The following is a 16915-nucleotide window of genomic DNA, read 5'->3' as shown; positions in this document are numbered from 1 at the left end:
AGGGTCCATGTGCGCGACTTCACGTGAGTGTGTCAGAGATAAAAAGAGCACCAAGTTTCAGCGCAGAGCTGAGCAAGCACCTCTCTTTTCCCTATCGAGCGAGTGCACGCTCTGCGCTTCCGTATGGTCTCTTGTCTTGCACTTTCCGCCCTCATCACAGGCGAGGGACAAAAAAGGGGGAGAGACAGACGACGCAAATGAGAGTGTACAATGGCGAATACCGTGGGCTACGACGACGAGAGGGGACAAGGAATAACGGTAGTCAGAGTGCGAGGTGACATATGAAGGCGTAACAGCCTGATACATCAGCTCTAGGAGTGAGCAGAGTGAGTAGAGGGGGAGGGGTGCATGCAGAAGTAACCTCACCATCTGACAAGGGTAGTGTTTCTGTTTGTTTCTTCCATGTTGCGAAGCTCAGTCGCTCTCCTTAGCCCCACACAGCATGGATATGTCTGGCAAGCATTAGCCTCCACCGCTCCGATCTATCTATCTATATATGGGAGTGTGTGTATGGGGTCCTTCCCTCTTACTTCTTTCCGATCTGTTTGTGGTATGAACGACTTGCACGTGCACAGCATGGCCACCAACCTCCCTCTCCCTCTAGTTGCATCCTGGCGAGCGCAGGAGGTGCGACGGAAACGACTTCAGCCGCACAGGCACAGACAACGCCACGCTTGAGTTGCTGCTGCGCTCGTAAGCAGGCGTGAAGCCTGTCTTTTCCTCGTTAAGCTCGTTGCTGCGCAGAGAGCACTCAGGGAAAGAGCACTTTGTGCAAGTCAAGGAGAACGTGGGGGAGGGGAGAGGTGTGCTCAGAGGCACAGTTGTACGGGCCTCCATTTTCGGAATCTATGAGGCATGCCAGCATCTAGGAGAAATAAAGAGAAAAGGGAAAACAAAAGGTAGCGCATAAACTCGCATGCGTCATGGCAGTGGTTTCTCTCCAGAGCGATCTTCCTGCTTCTCCCCTCCCCCTCCACTGCTTTCTCTAGTAACGTAAAAGAGCTCGGGTGGCGTGCGAAAGGGCTTCATTTCGATCAAGCAGTTCCTGCAGTCGCGCCCGCTGCGCCGCAACCTCGGTCTCTTCGCTGTCACAGTATGCCTGCATCGTTCGCTCCGTCTCTACCAGCCCCCACACTGTACCAGTGTCGTGCAGAGAGCCGTGAGGCTTCATAGTCTCAGAGACGGGGAGGCAGACATGCGGAGAGGATGTCGGCTCACTTGGCAGCTGATGATACGATGCGCCACTGCTCGCCCCTGCAGGCCAAGATGCCTTGTTCAACACTGTTGCCACGCGCTCTTCGTCGTCGTTCAGCACACCAAAAGATGTGGCCAAGGAACACGACCGCAAACTTGGTAGGAGACACACAGATTCATCTAGCAGCTGGTGCTCTATGAGAGATGTGCTTGTCGCCATGGCGGAGATGCTAGCCAGTGACGCGGAAGTCCCGTGGTGAGCAATGACGCGTTCGTCTGCGTCACTCAGAACGGTGCTACGGCTCTGCGCCTGCCGCTCCTGCGGTTGTTTCTGCAACGCGGCCACTTCTCTTTCACCACCCGACACCCCAGCACATACGCCGTCGTGGGTGGCGGGCTCACACAGGTGTACAGCCCGCCAGTACACATATCGACGAAACGGGAGTGCATAGGCCAAGTAGCGGTGCATCGCGTGTCCAGGATAGCACTGTGATGCCCGCATCCTGCACCGTGTGGCGTTGCGCAGCACACATGTGGCCAGCAGCTGCGCTTCGTCCACCTCGTTCACACCGGGAACGAGGGTAAGAAGGGTGCGATCATCAAAGTGGACACGAATGGTGCCGTTGGTGAGCGCCGTAAAGGTGCCAATGCCCTCCAGCCGGCTTGTCAGGTAGACAACAGAGACAACAGAAGCGTTGTTGGAGGCGCTGACTGGGGCGACTGAGTGGACACCTTTGTTCCCTGAGAAGCCGTGTGCACTAGGCGACCAGCACGACGGCGAGGCCGTTGATGGTTCGGTGCAGCAGTACGCAGCGAGTCGTGGTTTGTCTGTCGATGTGCTGGAGACGTCAGCCGCACGCAGGGCAGCGCAGTTCACCTGGGAAAGCTGAATTGCGACGTCAACCACAGAGGCGATGTAGCGGCCGAGGCGCAGGCAGCGCACCGAATCGGGTGTTTCCGAATTCGCCACTCTTCCACACGTCGCAGCGCTACCTACAGATGCGAGAGACGGCGCTACGCCTGCTGCGCTAAAGTTAGCGTCGCTGCATCGAGCAACGCGTCGCTCGCTTGACACCAAGACTGTGGTAAGCGCCTCCAAGACAGAGCACGCACACGCGGGTGTGACTAGATCTGTGGTATCACCGTCCTGTAGGTTGTCCGTTGAATATGCTGACAAGCAGTAAAGGCTTTGTGGATCGATGATTGCGACCGGCAACGCCACCCGAGCAGCCGATGCAGCAGCAGCAGCGGCGTCCGTGAGGCCTTTTCTGTCTCCCTGTGAGGATGACCACGAGTTGGGGTCAACACGAAGGCGGCACCGCAGCGGCGCTATCCTTGACGGCAAGCGCTTGTCTGCTGTCGCCACAGCTGTCGCAGGGTCGTGCGCCTGGAGTCGATACACAACCGGTGCCGGTGTAGCCACACAAGACGAAGACAAGTGAAGACGATGGTGTTTGATCGTGTAGCCCTGCCCTTCGAGCTTGGTTCGCACGACGCTGCCATCTTCGGCTACCCAAGCCACTACTTCGGTACCCCAAAGAGGTGCCGCCGTCGAAGTACCAGTCACGGAAGCGACGCTGCAGCGGGTTGCGTTGATAGCAGTGCGTACAGTGGTCCCCCGTAGACACCAGTAAACGGCGGGCGGGTTCTCCCTACCTGCCCCAGAGTGGTTCGCCTCGTACATCCAACGAAGTTGCGCACCAGGTGAGTGAAGCGCCCGCATCGCGTCCACAGCGCGCGCTGTTCGCGGTGCAGCGAGGTGCGACGCCTGCGATGCAGACAGTGGTGAAAAGCGGCAGCGGTTGATATTACGGTGCTGGTTCAGTTCACCACTCCAGCGATGCGGTTCAGGCAAGCAGCCTTGCCACGTAGAAGAACCGCCCACACTGCCGTCGTGTTCCGCGAGTACAGCGCTGGCGGCGGCGTGGGACACTGACACTGACGCCGCATTGAGTGCACGTGCTTCCTTATCTGCTTCAAGAAGCTCTGCTTCGAGTTCCAGCGCCAGCTGAAGCATCACCCGCCACGCATCTGGCGGGTCTCGCACCGGGAATGTCTGCTCGATGTATGCGAAGAGTAGCGGCGCGGATGCCGAGCCTGGGTAAGGGACGCAGGAGGACCAGCTTGGTGACGATGGTGACAGGTGCAATGCCTCGGTGTCCCGCGCGCGAAAGGACGGAGGTAGTCGCGAACCGTCGGGACGGGTCACCGGCGCTGGCCACCGCACCGTGAAGGTTTCTCGGTGCACCGCCACTGTCATACGGACGCGGCGCAGAGCGCACCAAAGCTCGAGTACCGTGCCAACGGGCACCTCCTTTGGTGATGAGGCCGTTGAGTCGCCGGTATACGCTGTGTGCGCAGATACACCGTCTCCTACCTTCAACTGCGCCGCTCTCTCCAGAATAGTTGAAGACGCGGCCGGTGAATCGATAAAACACAACCCTGACGTCGTTGAAGAGCCTTGCGCAGCGCTTGGGCCAGCTGAGTGTTTCTGCGGAGGCGTTTCAGGCGCCGGCATCCACTCGCGAACAGAGCCAAGCACAACATGTCGCCGGAAAAGGTCAGCACGCCGCTCCAGCAACAGGGTGTCGATCGGGGGGCCCGGCTCTTGCCACACACCGCAAGTTCCCACCATCATATCTGCCGGTGTCATCGAGGAGGCGTTAGTTCTCCACAAGGACGACGGCTGAAGAGGTACAGAAGCTTTTGAAGGCAGCAGCGGCAGCAGTAGCCGTGGCTGTTCGCTGAGACTGTTGAAGATGTGCAGAGCTGCGCGCACCTTGGCCGCGTTCTTACTGAGTGTCCATGCTGTAAAACAAAGCTCGCAGTTCTCATCGTCATCATCTTTGGAGTTGTCGATGGAGTCCACATAGTCACCTGCTGGAGCTGCTGTCGTTGGCGACCACTGCCGCCGCTCCTGCTGCTGTCGATTGTGGGTCACTTGAGTTGCTGCCGGTTGGGCCTGGCGAGGACTAGGGTTGCTGTGGACTGCAACGAAAGTGTTCATGTTGTCCACAAAGGACAAGATGGTGCTGTCCGCGAAGATGAACTCCACCCCGCCGTCATCCCATGCAGCAGCGCGGACAACAAAGTCTTCGAGAGACGATGGTGTCAACATGGCTGAGGGCAAGCAAAATAATGAAAAAGAGGAAGTGGTAGTGGTGGTGGAAGGCGGCTGTTCTTTGCGTGTCTGTGCTAGTGGCGACGCGGTATCACACGCGCCGCTATTCGTTGTCGGTTGTAACCGCTACGGGCCTAGACTGTACTCTCGGCACTCCTCCAACGAGAGACACGCCTGCGTATCTCCTGTGGGCTGAGCAAGTCAAACGCGGTGAAGAACACATAAGAAGAGAAGGAGCAGCGCAGCTGCGGAAAGAGAGAAGGAAGGAGAAAGCGTGAACGATAGCGGTGCGAAAAACCAAGGATGGCATCCAAAGCCTACATGAGCTTGATCACAAAGATGCTGAGATAGAAAGAGGGCCCATATATTCCTGAGTGCGTGTGTGCGTGAAACTCGTGAGTTTGTCTTTAATCGCGACAATGACGCCGCTACCCAGCACCCCAAATCCTCCGCCTTGGCGTGTGCTGCCACCTCTCTGTAGCTGTAAAACACGCGTACACCTTCACGAAGCACAGGCAATGGGTGGTTGTTGCGAGGAAAGGTCAGTAAGGTGTGTGTTAAGTTAAGTGATGGGCACACACGGAACGTTCGCACTCGCCGTGATCAAGCATTTCGCCCTTCTTCCCTCCTTGCTGCCACCCTGTCTCGCTTACCACGGGTAGAACGTGACCGACGCGACAGCACCACCAGAGCCTGCCCGTCTGCGCTCACAACGCCGAGTACTCGTTCGTTGCTGTGTCGCTTCTTCTTCGATGCTGCTGCTGCTGTTGTGCAGAAAAACGAACGTTATCACGCGCAGTAGCTACCGCAGCTACGATGGCTACTGATGTAGCATCTTTCCCTTCTCGACTCACTGAGACCGATATGCTCAATCATCTTTGCCCTGCCTCGTCGTACAGCCTGTTTCCTTTTAGCTTTTTTTTTCGTCGGCTTTGTTTAGCTAATGGGCGAGTGATTTGAGGTCGGACAGTAACGTCTACCCACGCACACACACACACACACACGCTGGTGGAAGTGGTGGTGCCATTGTGGTCGTAGTCTCACGTTTTAAACGATCTTTTTTGCGTGTGTGTTTGCCTTGTCTATGCCTATGCTCCGTAAGCCCACATGCACGCACGAGGGATGAGAAGAGGGGGGAAGCATCCGCATTTCATCAATAACCAAAGATGAACGAGAAAGGAAGAAAAAAGAGTCAAAGCACCAACAGTCCCGAAACAAGTCACTTCGAGGGAGATGGGGGGGAGGAGGGGCAGAGAGAGGAGCGGGCGTGACGCAATTTACATCACGTGCTCTTCTCCCTGCGCACAAACACACGTCGACCCCCTTTTAGAGAAGCCGCCCACGTAACGCGCAGAGATCGACAGTAGTGCCTTCAAACAACAACGACAGACGCGCTCACAAGGAAACGAGGCACAGATGAAGGGGTGCGTTAGTTAAGAACCACGCTAATCACATACAAAGCAAAGCTAAAAATAACAAACCAGCAAAAGCGCTTCTCCAAAAAGAGTCATCGCCATCATATCCACCACAGAACACATCGGGTGCGCAGGAGTAGAAGGAGGAGGAGAGGGGGGGGGAGAAGTAAGGAACATAAAAAATGGTGGCGAAGGAAAGAGAGGAGGAAGAAGAAATCCGAAAAAGGGGGGGCAGTGCACAGTGCAAGCGTGAGAAGGCGGGGGAGCACAACGCCGGAAGAAAGGAGAGAAGGAAAAAATCCTAAAAGGCGAAAAGGGGAGCAATACAGGACGAAGAGGGCAAGGCAGCAGAGCAGGCAAATGCGCCGCCACATGACAGATGTAAAGAGAGGGACAGGGAGAGGGGGAGGAGAAGCTGAATGCATGCGCACATCGCCCCATGACGGAATGTAGCGTGAGTAGATGGGCCTATCACGGAGAGAGAAAGAGGGGGGGGATGGGATGGGAAGTGAAGGGAGAAAGGAAAAAGGCGGCGAACTAGGAGAGACGTAGATGTGTACGTGCTAATGCGCTACAAGAGAGCCGACAGGAATAGAAAATAGTAACAGAACAATAGGCGGGCTCTAACTCGGATCACATGCGCATGTACACACACACACACGTACATACAAACAAACATGTCGAACAGCATCGATTATGCGCAGGTGTTCGAGTCAGTCTTCCAAGCAGCACGCCTCTCCCCTCATCTCTTCCTTTCGCGCTGTCCCTGTTCAGCCTCTTATGTGTAGGGTTCCTCTGCTCTTCCTACTCCCTCTGCTCTTCTCGCTCACATAGCTTTTCAAAATGCATGCTTACTTATTTGGCACCTTCAGCACCTTAATGAGCGAAGCCAGAAGCAGCACATCATCCGGCTTTAGCTCGTCCTTGAATTTCTTCACGGCATCCACGGACTGGCGAGTGATGTGTGACACAATGATGTCGCTATTGTCAAACTGCCGGCCGACGGTGACGCCCGACTCACCAGAGTTGATCTTCACAGCCAGGTCCATTCCAGGGGTGCCAATCTCCACCGGCCGGTTGTCGCGCTCCATCGACATCACGCGGCCAATTACGACAACGCTGTCATCCTTCTTGCGAATCGCGCTCAGCGGCGTTCCGGGGCGCAGCTGACCACGCTCCACTGTGACTGGGATGATGATGGGGTCGGTCGCGTGAATCGACTCGGCAATCATCTTCAGCTGCACCGGGAAAACCGCGATAGAGCGCAGGCGGTCTTTCTCGCGCTGCTCATACTCGTTCATGTAGCGCGTGAACCTGTCAAAGAGGTGATAGATAATTTTCGCCTCGAAGACGTCGATATCGTTCTTTTTGGCAATCTCGCGCGCCTCTTCGGAAACTGGAACGTCAAAGGCAAGGATAACGGCGTAGCGTGGCTCGCGCCGTTTCATCGACAGCACCTGGTGCATGTGCCGCTTGTGGATCGGGCCAATAGCGATACTCGCCACAGGGATTTTCATGCTCTTGAGGAAAGACAGCAGCGCCTCGAGAGCGCCGAGAGTGCTGCTTTGCACGCTGACGCCGAGGCCGTCGGGGTCAAGGTATTCGTTAATGTTGGTTGCATCCTTCATGACCAGCTCAGCGATATGATTCTTATTGTCGTTTGGATGCACAATGAGGAGCTGCGTACCGGGGATGACGTACTCGAGATCATTTCCGGAGATTTTTATACCCATGGCCGCCTTGATGGACTTGTGGTGAATGTATTCGCCACGCACACGCATCTCACGCAGGGGCTGTGGTGTCAGCAGCGCCCGAATTTGCGTGAAGATGGGGCCGTTCTGACCGCACAGACATATTTCGTCGCCCTCGTGCAATTCACCGTTGATGAGGATGACGTCGATCGTGAAACCGTACCCCGTGATCAGCTTTACCTCCAGCACTGTACACTGCAGATCGTCCTTGTAGGTGACCTTGCCCTCCATGAACTGCTGGACAAGCTGAATCTCCAGCAGAAGTAAGTCGCACACACCCTCGCCAGTACGGGCCGACGTCGGCACGACCGACACAACGTTGCGCACCTCCTTGTTGTGGTAGTACAGCTCTGAGTTGAGCCCCTCGGCAGACAGCTCGTTCTTCACTTGACCCCAGCGCGTGTGGAACTCGCTGCGAACATGCGCTTTCTGCAGCTCCACTGACTGCTGGATGTCCATGTTTTCGTGCGGCTCCCAGTCAAACAGGCGATCCACCTTGTTGAGTGCTACAATGAAGGGGCACCGCTTCTCCCGCAGAAGGCGGATGGACTCACGCGTCTGCTGCTCCAGGCCATGCATGATGTCCACCACCAAAATGGCAATGTCGCACAGACTGCTGCCGCGGCTGCGCAGGTTCGTGAAGGACTCATGGCCTGGCGTGTCGATCACCAAAAGACCTGGAACGTTCAGATTGCAATTGTGTTTCTTGATTAGCTCCTCCGTTGCAGACACAAGGGCCTCGCGTGGAAAGAAGGTGGCGCCTATCTGCTGTGTAATACCACCGGCCTCACCGCCCTGCACGTTTGTAGAGCGAATGCGATCCAGCAGGCTGGTCTTACCCGTATCGACGTGGCCGAGCACACAGCAAATCGGAGAGCGCAGATTGCTCACCTTCTCCAGAACATGATGCTTCAACTGATTTTCCTCTTCGGCCTTCCGCTTCTCCGCCGCACGGGTCTCCTTGCGCTCGGCACGCTCGGCGCGAATGCGCTCGTTGTTCGTGTGCCGGGTGGCACGACGCTCATCGCGCTCCATGACAGCCTCCCAGTCATCCTCGTCGATCTCATCATCCGACTCGGTCAGCTCCGTCGGCTCCCCCTCTTCCTCCTCCTCCTCTTCAGGTGGCAGCGCCACGGCAACGATCGGCTTTGGCTTTGGCTTCGGCTTGGGTCGCGGCGCCGCGTTCTCCCCCTCCTTACGCACCTCCGCGTCATGACGAATGCGATCCACATCAGGCAATATCATGCCAGCCGCACGCATGCGCTCGAGGGCGTCGTTCTTGCCAGCCGCCTTGCGCTCCTTTCGAGCCAGGCGCTCCTCCTCCTTCTGACGCTCGCGCTCCTTCTGGCGCTCTGCCTCCTCGAACTTACGCTGCTCCTCGGCGAGCTTCTCCTCCTCGCGGATGCGGCGCTCCTCCTCCTCGGCCTCAAGGCGCAGACGTTCCTCTTCAGCCTTCTGAAGCTCCATCTTCATCTTGAGCTTTGCCAGCATGGCATTCGGCGGCCCCTTCTTGGCCGCCGCCTTGGGGGCTCCCTTGGGTGCCTTCGGTGGCATGGCTCGCGCGGTGGGTCTGTGGTCAGGCGTAGATGTTTGAGGGGTGGAAGAGCCCTAGGGCTTGCAACGAACTACCGAGAGTGAGAGCAAAAAATTGGAAGGGGCTCGCAACTGCGGGTTAATCGCTTGTCCTGCTTTTCGTTTTGGCTGCTTAGCGTGTGGGATGGGTATCTACGAGTGGCGCTTCATCAGGAGGGGGACAGCGTCTTCTCCCGTTAACTGAACGGATGCACATGCAGACGTCGTTGCGGTTTCGGGTCTTGCAGATTATTTTTTTTCTGTGTGTGTTTTTTTTCTTTCTTTTCTTGCTCTTCTTTCTGCCGGTGTGTCTGGCGTGTAATGGGGAAAGCGGGTGCGTGGGGGCGTGGGGGTCACTACCACCACCACCACAACAAAAAGAAAGGGAAAGTAAGAGAGAGAGAGCGACGGTGGGGAGGGCTATGCGTTCAATGCAAACCGTCGGGAGGTGAGCACCATGTTAGCAATAGTTTGGAAATACAAAGAGCTCAAACAGAAGGCCAACGCAAGAAAATAGGAAATACTCGGGGAGAGAGATGGTAAACAAAGTGAATGGAAGCTGAAGTTCGAGAGTAGGCGGCTCGCTGTTTTCGTGAGTGTTGCAACAGCTGCTGTAAATCGAGGAATGCGGCGTTGTGGTGGAAGTTGTAGTGTTGGTAGGGGATAGCCAGCGACAGATTGGTGCGTATGTGCGTGTGTGTGTGTGTGGGGGGGGGGGAGTTGTGGTTTTGGGGAAGGGAATAAGTCCGCAGATCGAGAGAGAGAGAGAGCAAAGAGAGAGGGAACGTCTAAAGATGGAGGCCCATTTCACTTTGGGTAGCGCTGCTTTGCGCCATAAAAGGGGTGCGCGACATGAAGCAAAACAGTCATGCGCCCCACTTCTGCATGAGTTTGTCTACACACGTCTGGGACGATTGCGGTGCGGTAAACGCGCTTTTATATGCGAACGTGCAGGCACATGTAGGAGAGGGAGAAAAGAAGAGCTCCAAGCAGGCGTCCCACTTCCCTCTGCCTTCACTTAGAGCAACGCACCTCCGGCATCGTCTTTCACGTTGCTGAATCGGCTTCTTGATGTTTGGCGATCCCTGAAGCATCTGGTGTAACGTCTCGCGCCAACACGTAGAACCACACGCGCACGCATATGCCAACGCCTCTCAGCGAGAATATCACTGGTGCCTTAAAAGGAAAGAAACACACAGGCAACACCACAAAAGGGGAAACACACGCCCACACCCACACACACAGGCAGAGAGAGAGAAGGATTGCATAGGCGAAAAACACAGATACACATAGCCGCACACCCACACGCACCAGTCCACGGGGTGCAGTTGCGCGCTCCTTGCCAACAACAGCAGCAGCCCTCTTCTCCCCCTTACCAAAAAAAAATCTTTCAAACAGATGCGCAGATGCCAACACGCTGAAAAACGACGAAATACCTGTACGTGAGCTACACACGCAACAGGTGATGCTGCACGCGTGTGTCTTCGATCACTGGCGCGAAGGATCGCCGTGGGAAGTCCTTTTTTTGTCTGCGTTGCAAACTTCGAGTGTCTACCCCTACTTATCCTCCCTCCCCCGCGACCACTCTCTCTCTCTGTCCCTCCTCTACCACCACCATCACCCCTGCCTACGCTGCTAGATGTCTGTTTCACTCGCCCCTCCTCCCTCAGTCACCTGCGCAGGTTCGTGTTTCGTTCCTCCCAACAGTCTCTCAGCAGTGCAGCAAGAAAAGGAAGAAACTGCTGCGAGCAGACGACGGGAGGGGGGGGGTGTCGCGGTGTCGAGGGAATATGCCAGGAGGACAAAGCACTGGAGAAAAGGTGAGCGAGCTCGAGGCAGGAGGATAGCAGCGAACCAAAGCATCCAGCATGCACAACAGCAGCAAAGCCTTGTCGAAAGCAGGCAAAGAAAAAAATTGACAAGGTGCATTCTGTGAGAGCTCTAACGACGGAGAGAGAGAAGCAGAGAAAGAGAGCAAAAGAGACACGAAAATACAACAGCCACAGCGCTACACCACTTCCTTGCCTCGTGCTATGACTACAAGAGCCACTCGATTGAGAGGAACGCCGTTCAAGCGAGCCTACCATCCCCCAGCAATGCCTCTTATGGGTCTCCCCTCTCTATGTCTCTTTCCCCCTCAATAAAGCGAGCTTCTTCCCCTGCCAGCTATAGAAGCGATGAGTAACTGAGAACCACATCTGCTCTAATAAGACGCTGCCGCCGTCATTGTGCGAGACAGGAACTCCTCCATACCCGGCTCTAGCTCCTTCGCCAGCAGATTACCGTATCCCCACAGCTCTTCCGACAGCGCCACGATATCGATACGCTCCGCCTTCTGAGGGAGCACCACAATCCACTCATACTCGAGCCGTTCGCCTTCATCGCCAGCCTTGGTAATGATAAGCGGCGTGCGCCGTGTCTCCACCAGCTGCAACGTCACACCAGTCTGCGTCCGCATCGCCCACTTTCGAATCACGCGCTCGCAGCAGTAACCGACTTCACCGAGCTCCGGAGAGAGCACCGACTGTACCGAGTCACGAGTGCTACGGAGAATGTCCGCCTCAAGGTACGCATCTACGATACGCTTCTTGATTGGATGGCGCGCACGCACGAGAAACCGAAGGTCCGGCATTTGAGAACGGACATAGTGCGTGATGAGAAATCTGTCCCATGGTCGGTTCACCTTCGTGCACTGCAGTTGCGCGTTCAGCTCTCCGTCGAGGAGATCACCAGCGCGACGGATATTGACCTTGTAGCTTGTGGTCGCATCCTGCACAAGCTTCATCCCAAGTCGCTCCGCCAGCTTCTCCATCGCCTCCACGTTGGAGGCGGAGGCGATGGCAAACCACACGTAGGGGTGGTAGGCATAGAGGTGTCGCTGCAGCGTCCAGAGAGGGAGAGTATTGCGGTTTTGCTTTGCGATGGTGCGGTAGAAGATGATGCGACCAGCGCCGATGTTCAGCTCACCGCTCATGTTCGTGTTCCACAGGTTGGCGAGGCACCACTCGAGCCCGCGGCGGAAGTGCTGCTCATTCGCCTTGTCCACGTTCACCTTTGACACAAGGTATGCAAGCTTGTTCTTGCTTTGCCCAGGAAACTTGGACGGGTCCACTGCCGTCATACCGATATCAGCGGAGAGCTCGCTGTGAAGTAGCTGGTACGCGCGCGGCACGAGCGCCTCGTACCGTTCACCCATTCGCAGCGGGTTGAACTCCATGTAGTCAATGTGGCGACGCTCTTCGAAACCAGGCTCAGCACCCCAGTCGCCGTACTCATCTGCTTCGTCAAGCGTTTCTTCAACGCGGTCAGAGCCAGTCATGACAACCGCCGCGCTGACATCCTGAGGCACCGTGATGTTAGCTTGCTCCGCCGACAGCACCTCCTCTACTTGGCGCACAAGAGTGCTTTTCTTCGCCTGAGGGTCGATCACGAGCATGCTGCTGTCGGAGCGCTGCTGATGTTGCTGCAAGTAGTACATGAGCTCTGCCGCGGAAAGCGAGAAGAGGTTGCCCTCGTTCCACAGACCCCACACGAGATCGTGGGTTATGTGGCTGAAGTCTTTCTGAGGTGCAGCCGACGATTGCCAGCGAAGACTGTGCGCTAGCGCCGTGGCCGCATTCTCCGAGGACGCAAAACGGAAGCACGCTCCAGAGGCCCGGTAATGCGAAGTGAGGTGTCGGTGGAGGACGCTGCCAGCGGTGGTGGACATTGACCGGGCTACAACGGCGCTAGGGATCGGAGAGGCGCCAGTGGTGCCAAACGTCACTGCCACTCGCGGCACCTGGTGATATGCAGCTGTACGTCGCATTGCTGGACCCTTCTCTTCCCTTTTGCTTACTTTGCGGTGGAGAGGCAAGGTTCGAGAGGGGCAAGTACGGCGGCGTGCGTGCGTGCGTGCGTGTGTGTGTATATTTATGTATGTGAGGAAATGCCTGTGTGGTGGTGATTTGCTCTCTCTCTGTCCAGATAACTGCTCTCTGGGCTTACGCTAGTGGAGGACCTGTAGGGTGTTGCCCTCGCCAAAGGCGAAAAAGCAAGCGAAAGGAACAGCTACCCAGCTATACGGGATTCAATAGAGCGCCAGCGGCGGCGAGGACGAGAGGGAGGAGAGAAGGATGGATGCGGCTGCTGTGAGACTGCTGACCAAAGAAGCGGAGAGAGAACGGAAATGTAGAGAGAGGTGAAGATAACATGGAGGCAAAGGAATCGTCGAGTGCATGCGTACCCCTTCAAAGCAAAATAGAAGATAAGGGAACGGCACTGACAAGTTGGGGATGTAGGAGGGAGAGAGCTACGCAGCTGAGGTCCACAAACGCACCCACAGAGATTCCTTCACTATGACACGTGCGTCTTTATATGTATTTGCCAGCGGTAAAGCAGAGCTTCTTTTTTCGTTTCCCCTGCCGTCCTTGTGATGAGATGTACACACCATGAACGGGTGGTCTGGCCACATCCGAGCTATCTTGTCACAGTATCCCTCTTCCCCAAACGAATGCCCTACTTTGTTCAGCAAGTTCTCTCTCTTGTTTGCTGTTCTGTTTTGAGTGTGCTGTTTCTTTGCAAAGACGCGAGCTTCTCCACCCACATACACACCCAGATACATATACAAGATATAATGGCGCGCGTCTACTGGTCATTTCAGCGCCACTTGTGGCTCGCACGCGGAAAAGCGGGCGAGGAGCAAACCAAGCACTAGCGTCTTTCGTATGCTCAACAGACACTCTACCACTAGACTAGATGCCTTGTGCTGCGTGCACGTGCGGAAAGTGCCTCAGTGAGGAGTCAGAGCGCCAAGAAGCAGAGGCGGCAAACCTGTGCAAACACGATCACTTGGGTTGTTAGTTTTTGGAGGGTGTTTTCGGAAAGCCGCAGCTCAACTCTACTCGTGTTCATATGTGGCAGCAGACGAATCCGTCACGCATTCCCTTTTTTTTCTCGTGTGCCACCACCACGCACAGTGGCTGTTGGCCGATGCGTAGGACAAATTCCAACCCTCCCCCTTCTCTCAGCGGAACTTGTGTTTCTGTGATTTCCCTCGTGTGTGTGTGTCCGGGCAGCATCCGCTCAGTTTGAATTTCTTTCCATCATCGCCTTCTCTACCTCTGATAGAGAAAACGCTTTTCGCGCTCTCTCCCTCAGTGGGCTTCCCGTCATCACTCTGACGAAGAGCCAAACAGTCGCACACGTCTGTCTTGATCCTTTTCGAGCAACACTTAACAGTCTAACTGGACTTGCTGGACTGTGAGAGGCTCCCGAGAGAAAGGGAGAGTCCTGTTGGCCGCATTCAATGCTGAGCCGGAGTGTGGTTAGGGGATATGGTAGGGAAAGCAGTACAGGTGCGCGCGGCTCAGGCCATGTGCTCCTACATGTATGTCTGCACGCACTCACACTATAAGATCTGCATGTAATTCTACCAGTAAGTATTCCCCCCCCCCCTCGCTACCCTGATATCAGAGAGAGAGAAGGGAAAGAAAAGATGAAGTGTTGAGTGAAGAGGCGCAATCCCGCTATTCAGCGTGTTGGGTGTGCTGTCACAACCGCGCTGGACGTCGCCAGGTAGGGGAAACTAAGCGCGCTACGTCTGGCATACGAAGTTGTTAAGTATCTTCTCAATTACTTCTGCTAATGGGCAGAGTCCAGTCATCATTATCCATCACACCAAATGTGGGGGCTGACATTAAGTGAGATGGTTAAGTGGGACTGGCGTGAACTCACAGACGGGATAGGGACATCTCTTAACAGCTTACCCAGCGCAATAGAGAGGAAACGAAAAGTGAGAGTTGTGACGTCCAACACCTCCACACCTGTAAGATGCCGCCGTCAGCTGCCCCCCAAAAAGTTACATCACGGACCACACTGCAATACAGCCGAACGCCGTTGCCCTGAGAAGGAGAGGGGAAGACGAGAGAGAGGGAAGCGGGGAACGGAACGATGGGAGGGAACAAGCGCAAACAAAAGACCCATGGCCCTACGATAATTAAGGAAGTGTGCAGGGGGGGGGGAAGAGCTGAGCTCACTTTACCACCTGTAGGATAAAGGGAGTGGGCGGAAAGAGGGCAAGCGCGAGCGCCTACCCTCTGTAGCCACACACCCCTTATTGCGACATGTACATGCATCTTGAGCCCTGAGAAAAAGACGACCAAAACAAAATAGATAAGTAAGGACGATTTGCGTTAGGAAAACAAAAAAGCTTGACCGCGTATGTATGTATACCCACACCGACGTACATCCACCCACGCCAATAACCATGCATGTCTGCGTCCATACCTTCAAGGACCGCACCGCAGCGTGTATAGACGCCGAGAAACATATTTCCAAGGATGTATGCACAAAAGTGAGGAGAGGTGGAAGGAGAGGGTGCCAGAGAAGCCGCAGCAGCGTGTACACACCGAAAAGACGATACGAGGATTTTGCTTTCCACGCTCCAGGCCAGCATGAGCAAGACAACAAACGTACACCTACCCCACAGCAGCCCACCAACGCCTCCGCTGCGCCACAGCCACATCTCGGCCGTCTAGGACGAGCCGCCTCCCCCCGTCCTTCGCCGTCCCTTCTTCGGCTACTTGCCGCACGATCGGCGCCACGCGCGCTGCATGGCCTGATCCAGCCGGGGATCGCGTCCAGGGCCCGGCTCGGGGGCGGAGACCGTGGCGCCCGCCGTGCAGGTAGCAAGGGGGTGCGCACCAGCCGTAGGCCACGGCCCCGCAAGACCCTGCCCTCAGCCTGCACGCCATGCCCCTTCCCTCAGTCGCTGCAAGCCTCTGCATTCCCTAGTATGGTGCGGTGACTCCTCACACGCAAGTCTTGAGGACTCGATGATGCCACGGGGTGTGTGTGCACAGCATTGGTGCCGACATCTGGGCCTCATCAAGCCCGCCCAGTCGAACGTACGAGATGCCGCACGCTTCGCACACATGCACAGTAAGGTCGATCAGTGTGGGCTCCTTCACTCTTTCTCTGCTGACCTCGGCACGCTTTCTGTGGATTCGATACGCCATGCCAGCTGGGCGTCGCAGCGCGTGTGCACCGCCCTCACAGGTTCAGATTTTGAGGCCTCTCTCAGGAGGACGTTGTTGTCTGGAAAGTGGTCGCGCTGCGTGCTTCCTCCACTTCTGTAGACGCCAGGGTGTGTGTGTGTGTGTGTGTCTGGATAGCTTATCCACATGTGCCGTGACAGGCGAGGTACTGACGTGGGCCTGTGGCATCAAAGGCATTCTGCCAGGCTCTGTACCCGCACGTCTTTCAGAGAAGGAGGTGTGCAAAGCGAAGGGCATCTGTGAATGCGCCTGTGCCTGCGCACAAAGAGCTCACCCACACGTCATCCTCAAGGGGTACAGCGGAGAGGGGGGTGGTGCATATTTCTTGAAGCGTCAGTACGACCTGTAGAATGGTAGTATCCACCTAAACATGAGTGCAAGCCTATTCAGCACAGCTCCAGTTCAGGCATGTCTGCCAGCACCAAGAATCCACTGCTGTACGTAAGAGGAAGCTGCAGGCTCGTGACTTCCTCACCAAGAGTGGGTGCTAGACTTTTTGATATGATGGTAATGTGGCCGGCATCCACAGGAATGGTAGAGTTGCAGAATAATATAATAATAATGTGGTGCAAGAGAAAGACAAACACCAGTTGTGTGGCAATGGCAGCAGTTATATGCCCATGATGGGGATTGTGCTGTAGAGGAGCTAAAAGGAGGGGTTGAGTAGTCGTGAACGGAGAGGCTGCAACCAAAAAAAAAATGATGCGGAGGGAGCGGTATGCCGCACTAACGCTTGAAACACACGCACAGACACGGTGGTGAAACCCCCCACAATAGGCCTCATAGTGTGGAGAGAGAGAGAGGAAGAGAAGGGAAGTAGACAGG

At 55.7% G+C, this 16915-nt stretch overlaps 3 protein-coding genes across 3 annotated transcripts, besides 1 other annotated feature; all 3 read right to left on the bottom strand.

The window, feature by feature from the left end:
* Positions 1–985: 985 nt before the first annotated feature.
* On the bottom strand, positions 986–4312 carry LPMP_332870 (hypothetical protein; the record flags this gene model as incomplete). The annotated part of the gene is made up of 1 exon (XM_010704076.1): positions 986–4312. One exon carries the CDS (start codon positions 4310–4312, stop codon positions 986–988), a length of 3327 nt encoding a protein of 1108 aa, XP_010702378.1.
* A 2269-nt stretch (positions 4313–6581) lies between these two features.
* On the bottom strand, positions 6582–9035 carry LPMP_332860 (translation initiation factor IF-2, putative; the record flags this gene model as incomplete). Its single annotated transcript, XM_010704075.1, has 1 exon — positions 6582–9035. One exon carries the CDS (start codon positions 9033–9035, stop codon positions 6582–6584), a length of 2454 nt encoding a protein of 817 aa, XP_010702377.1.
* Positions 9036–11256: 2221 nt separating this feature from the next.
* Positions 11257–12762, bottom strand: LPMP_332850 (guide RNA associated protein, GAP1, putative; the record flags this gene model as incomplete). Its single annotated transcript, XM_010704074.1, has 1 exon — positions 11257–12762. The coding sequence occupies one exon, from the start codon at positions 12760–12762 to the stop codon at positions 11257–11259; it is 1506 nt and encodes a 501-aa protein (XP_010702376.1).
* A 2720-nt stretch (positions 12763–15482) lies between these two features.
* Positions 15483–16611: a repeat region.
* Positions 16612–16915: the final 304 nt, after the last annotated feature.

Source organism: Leishmania panamensis (assembly GCF_000755165.1).
Source record: "Leishmania panamensis strain MHOM/PA/94/PSC-1 chromosome 33 sequence".
NCBI lineage: Eukaryota > Euglenozoa > Kinetoplastea > Trypanosomatida > Trypanosomatidae > Leishmania > Leishmania panamensis.
The sequence above is the reverse complement of the archived record's forward strand: the minus strand, read 5'-3'. Positions and strand labels throughout refer to the sequence as shown.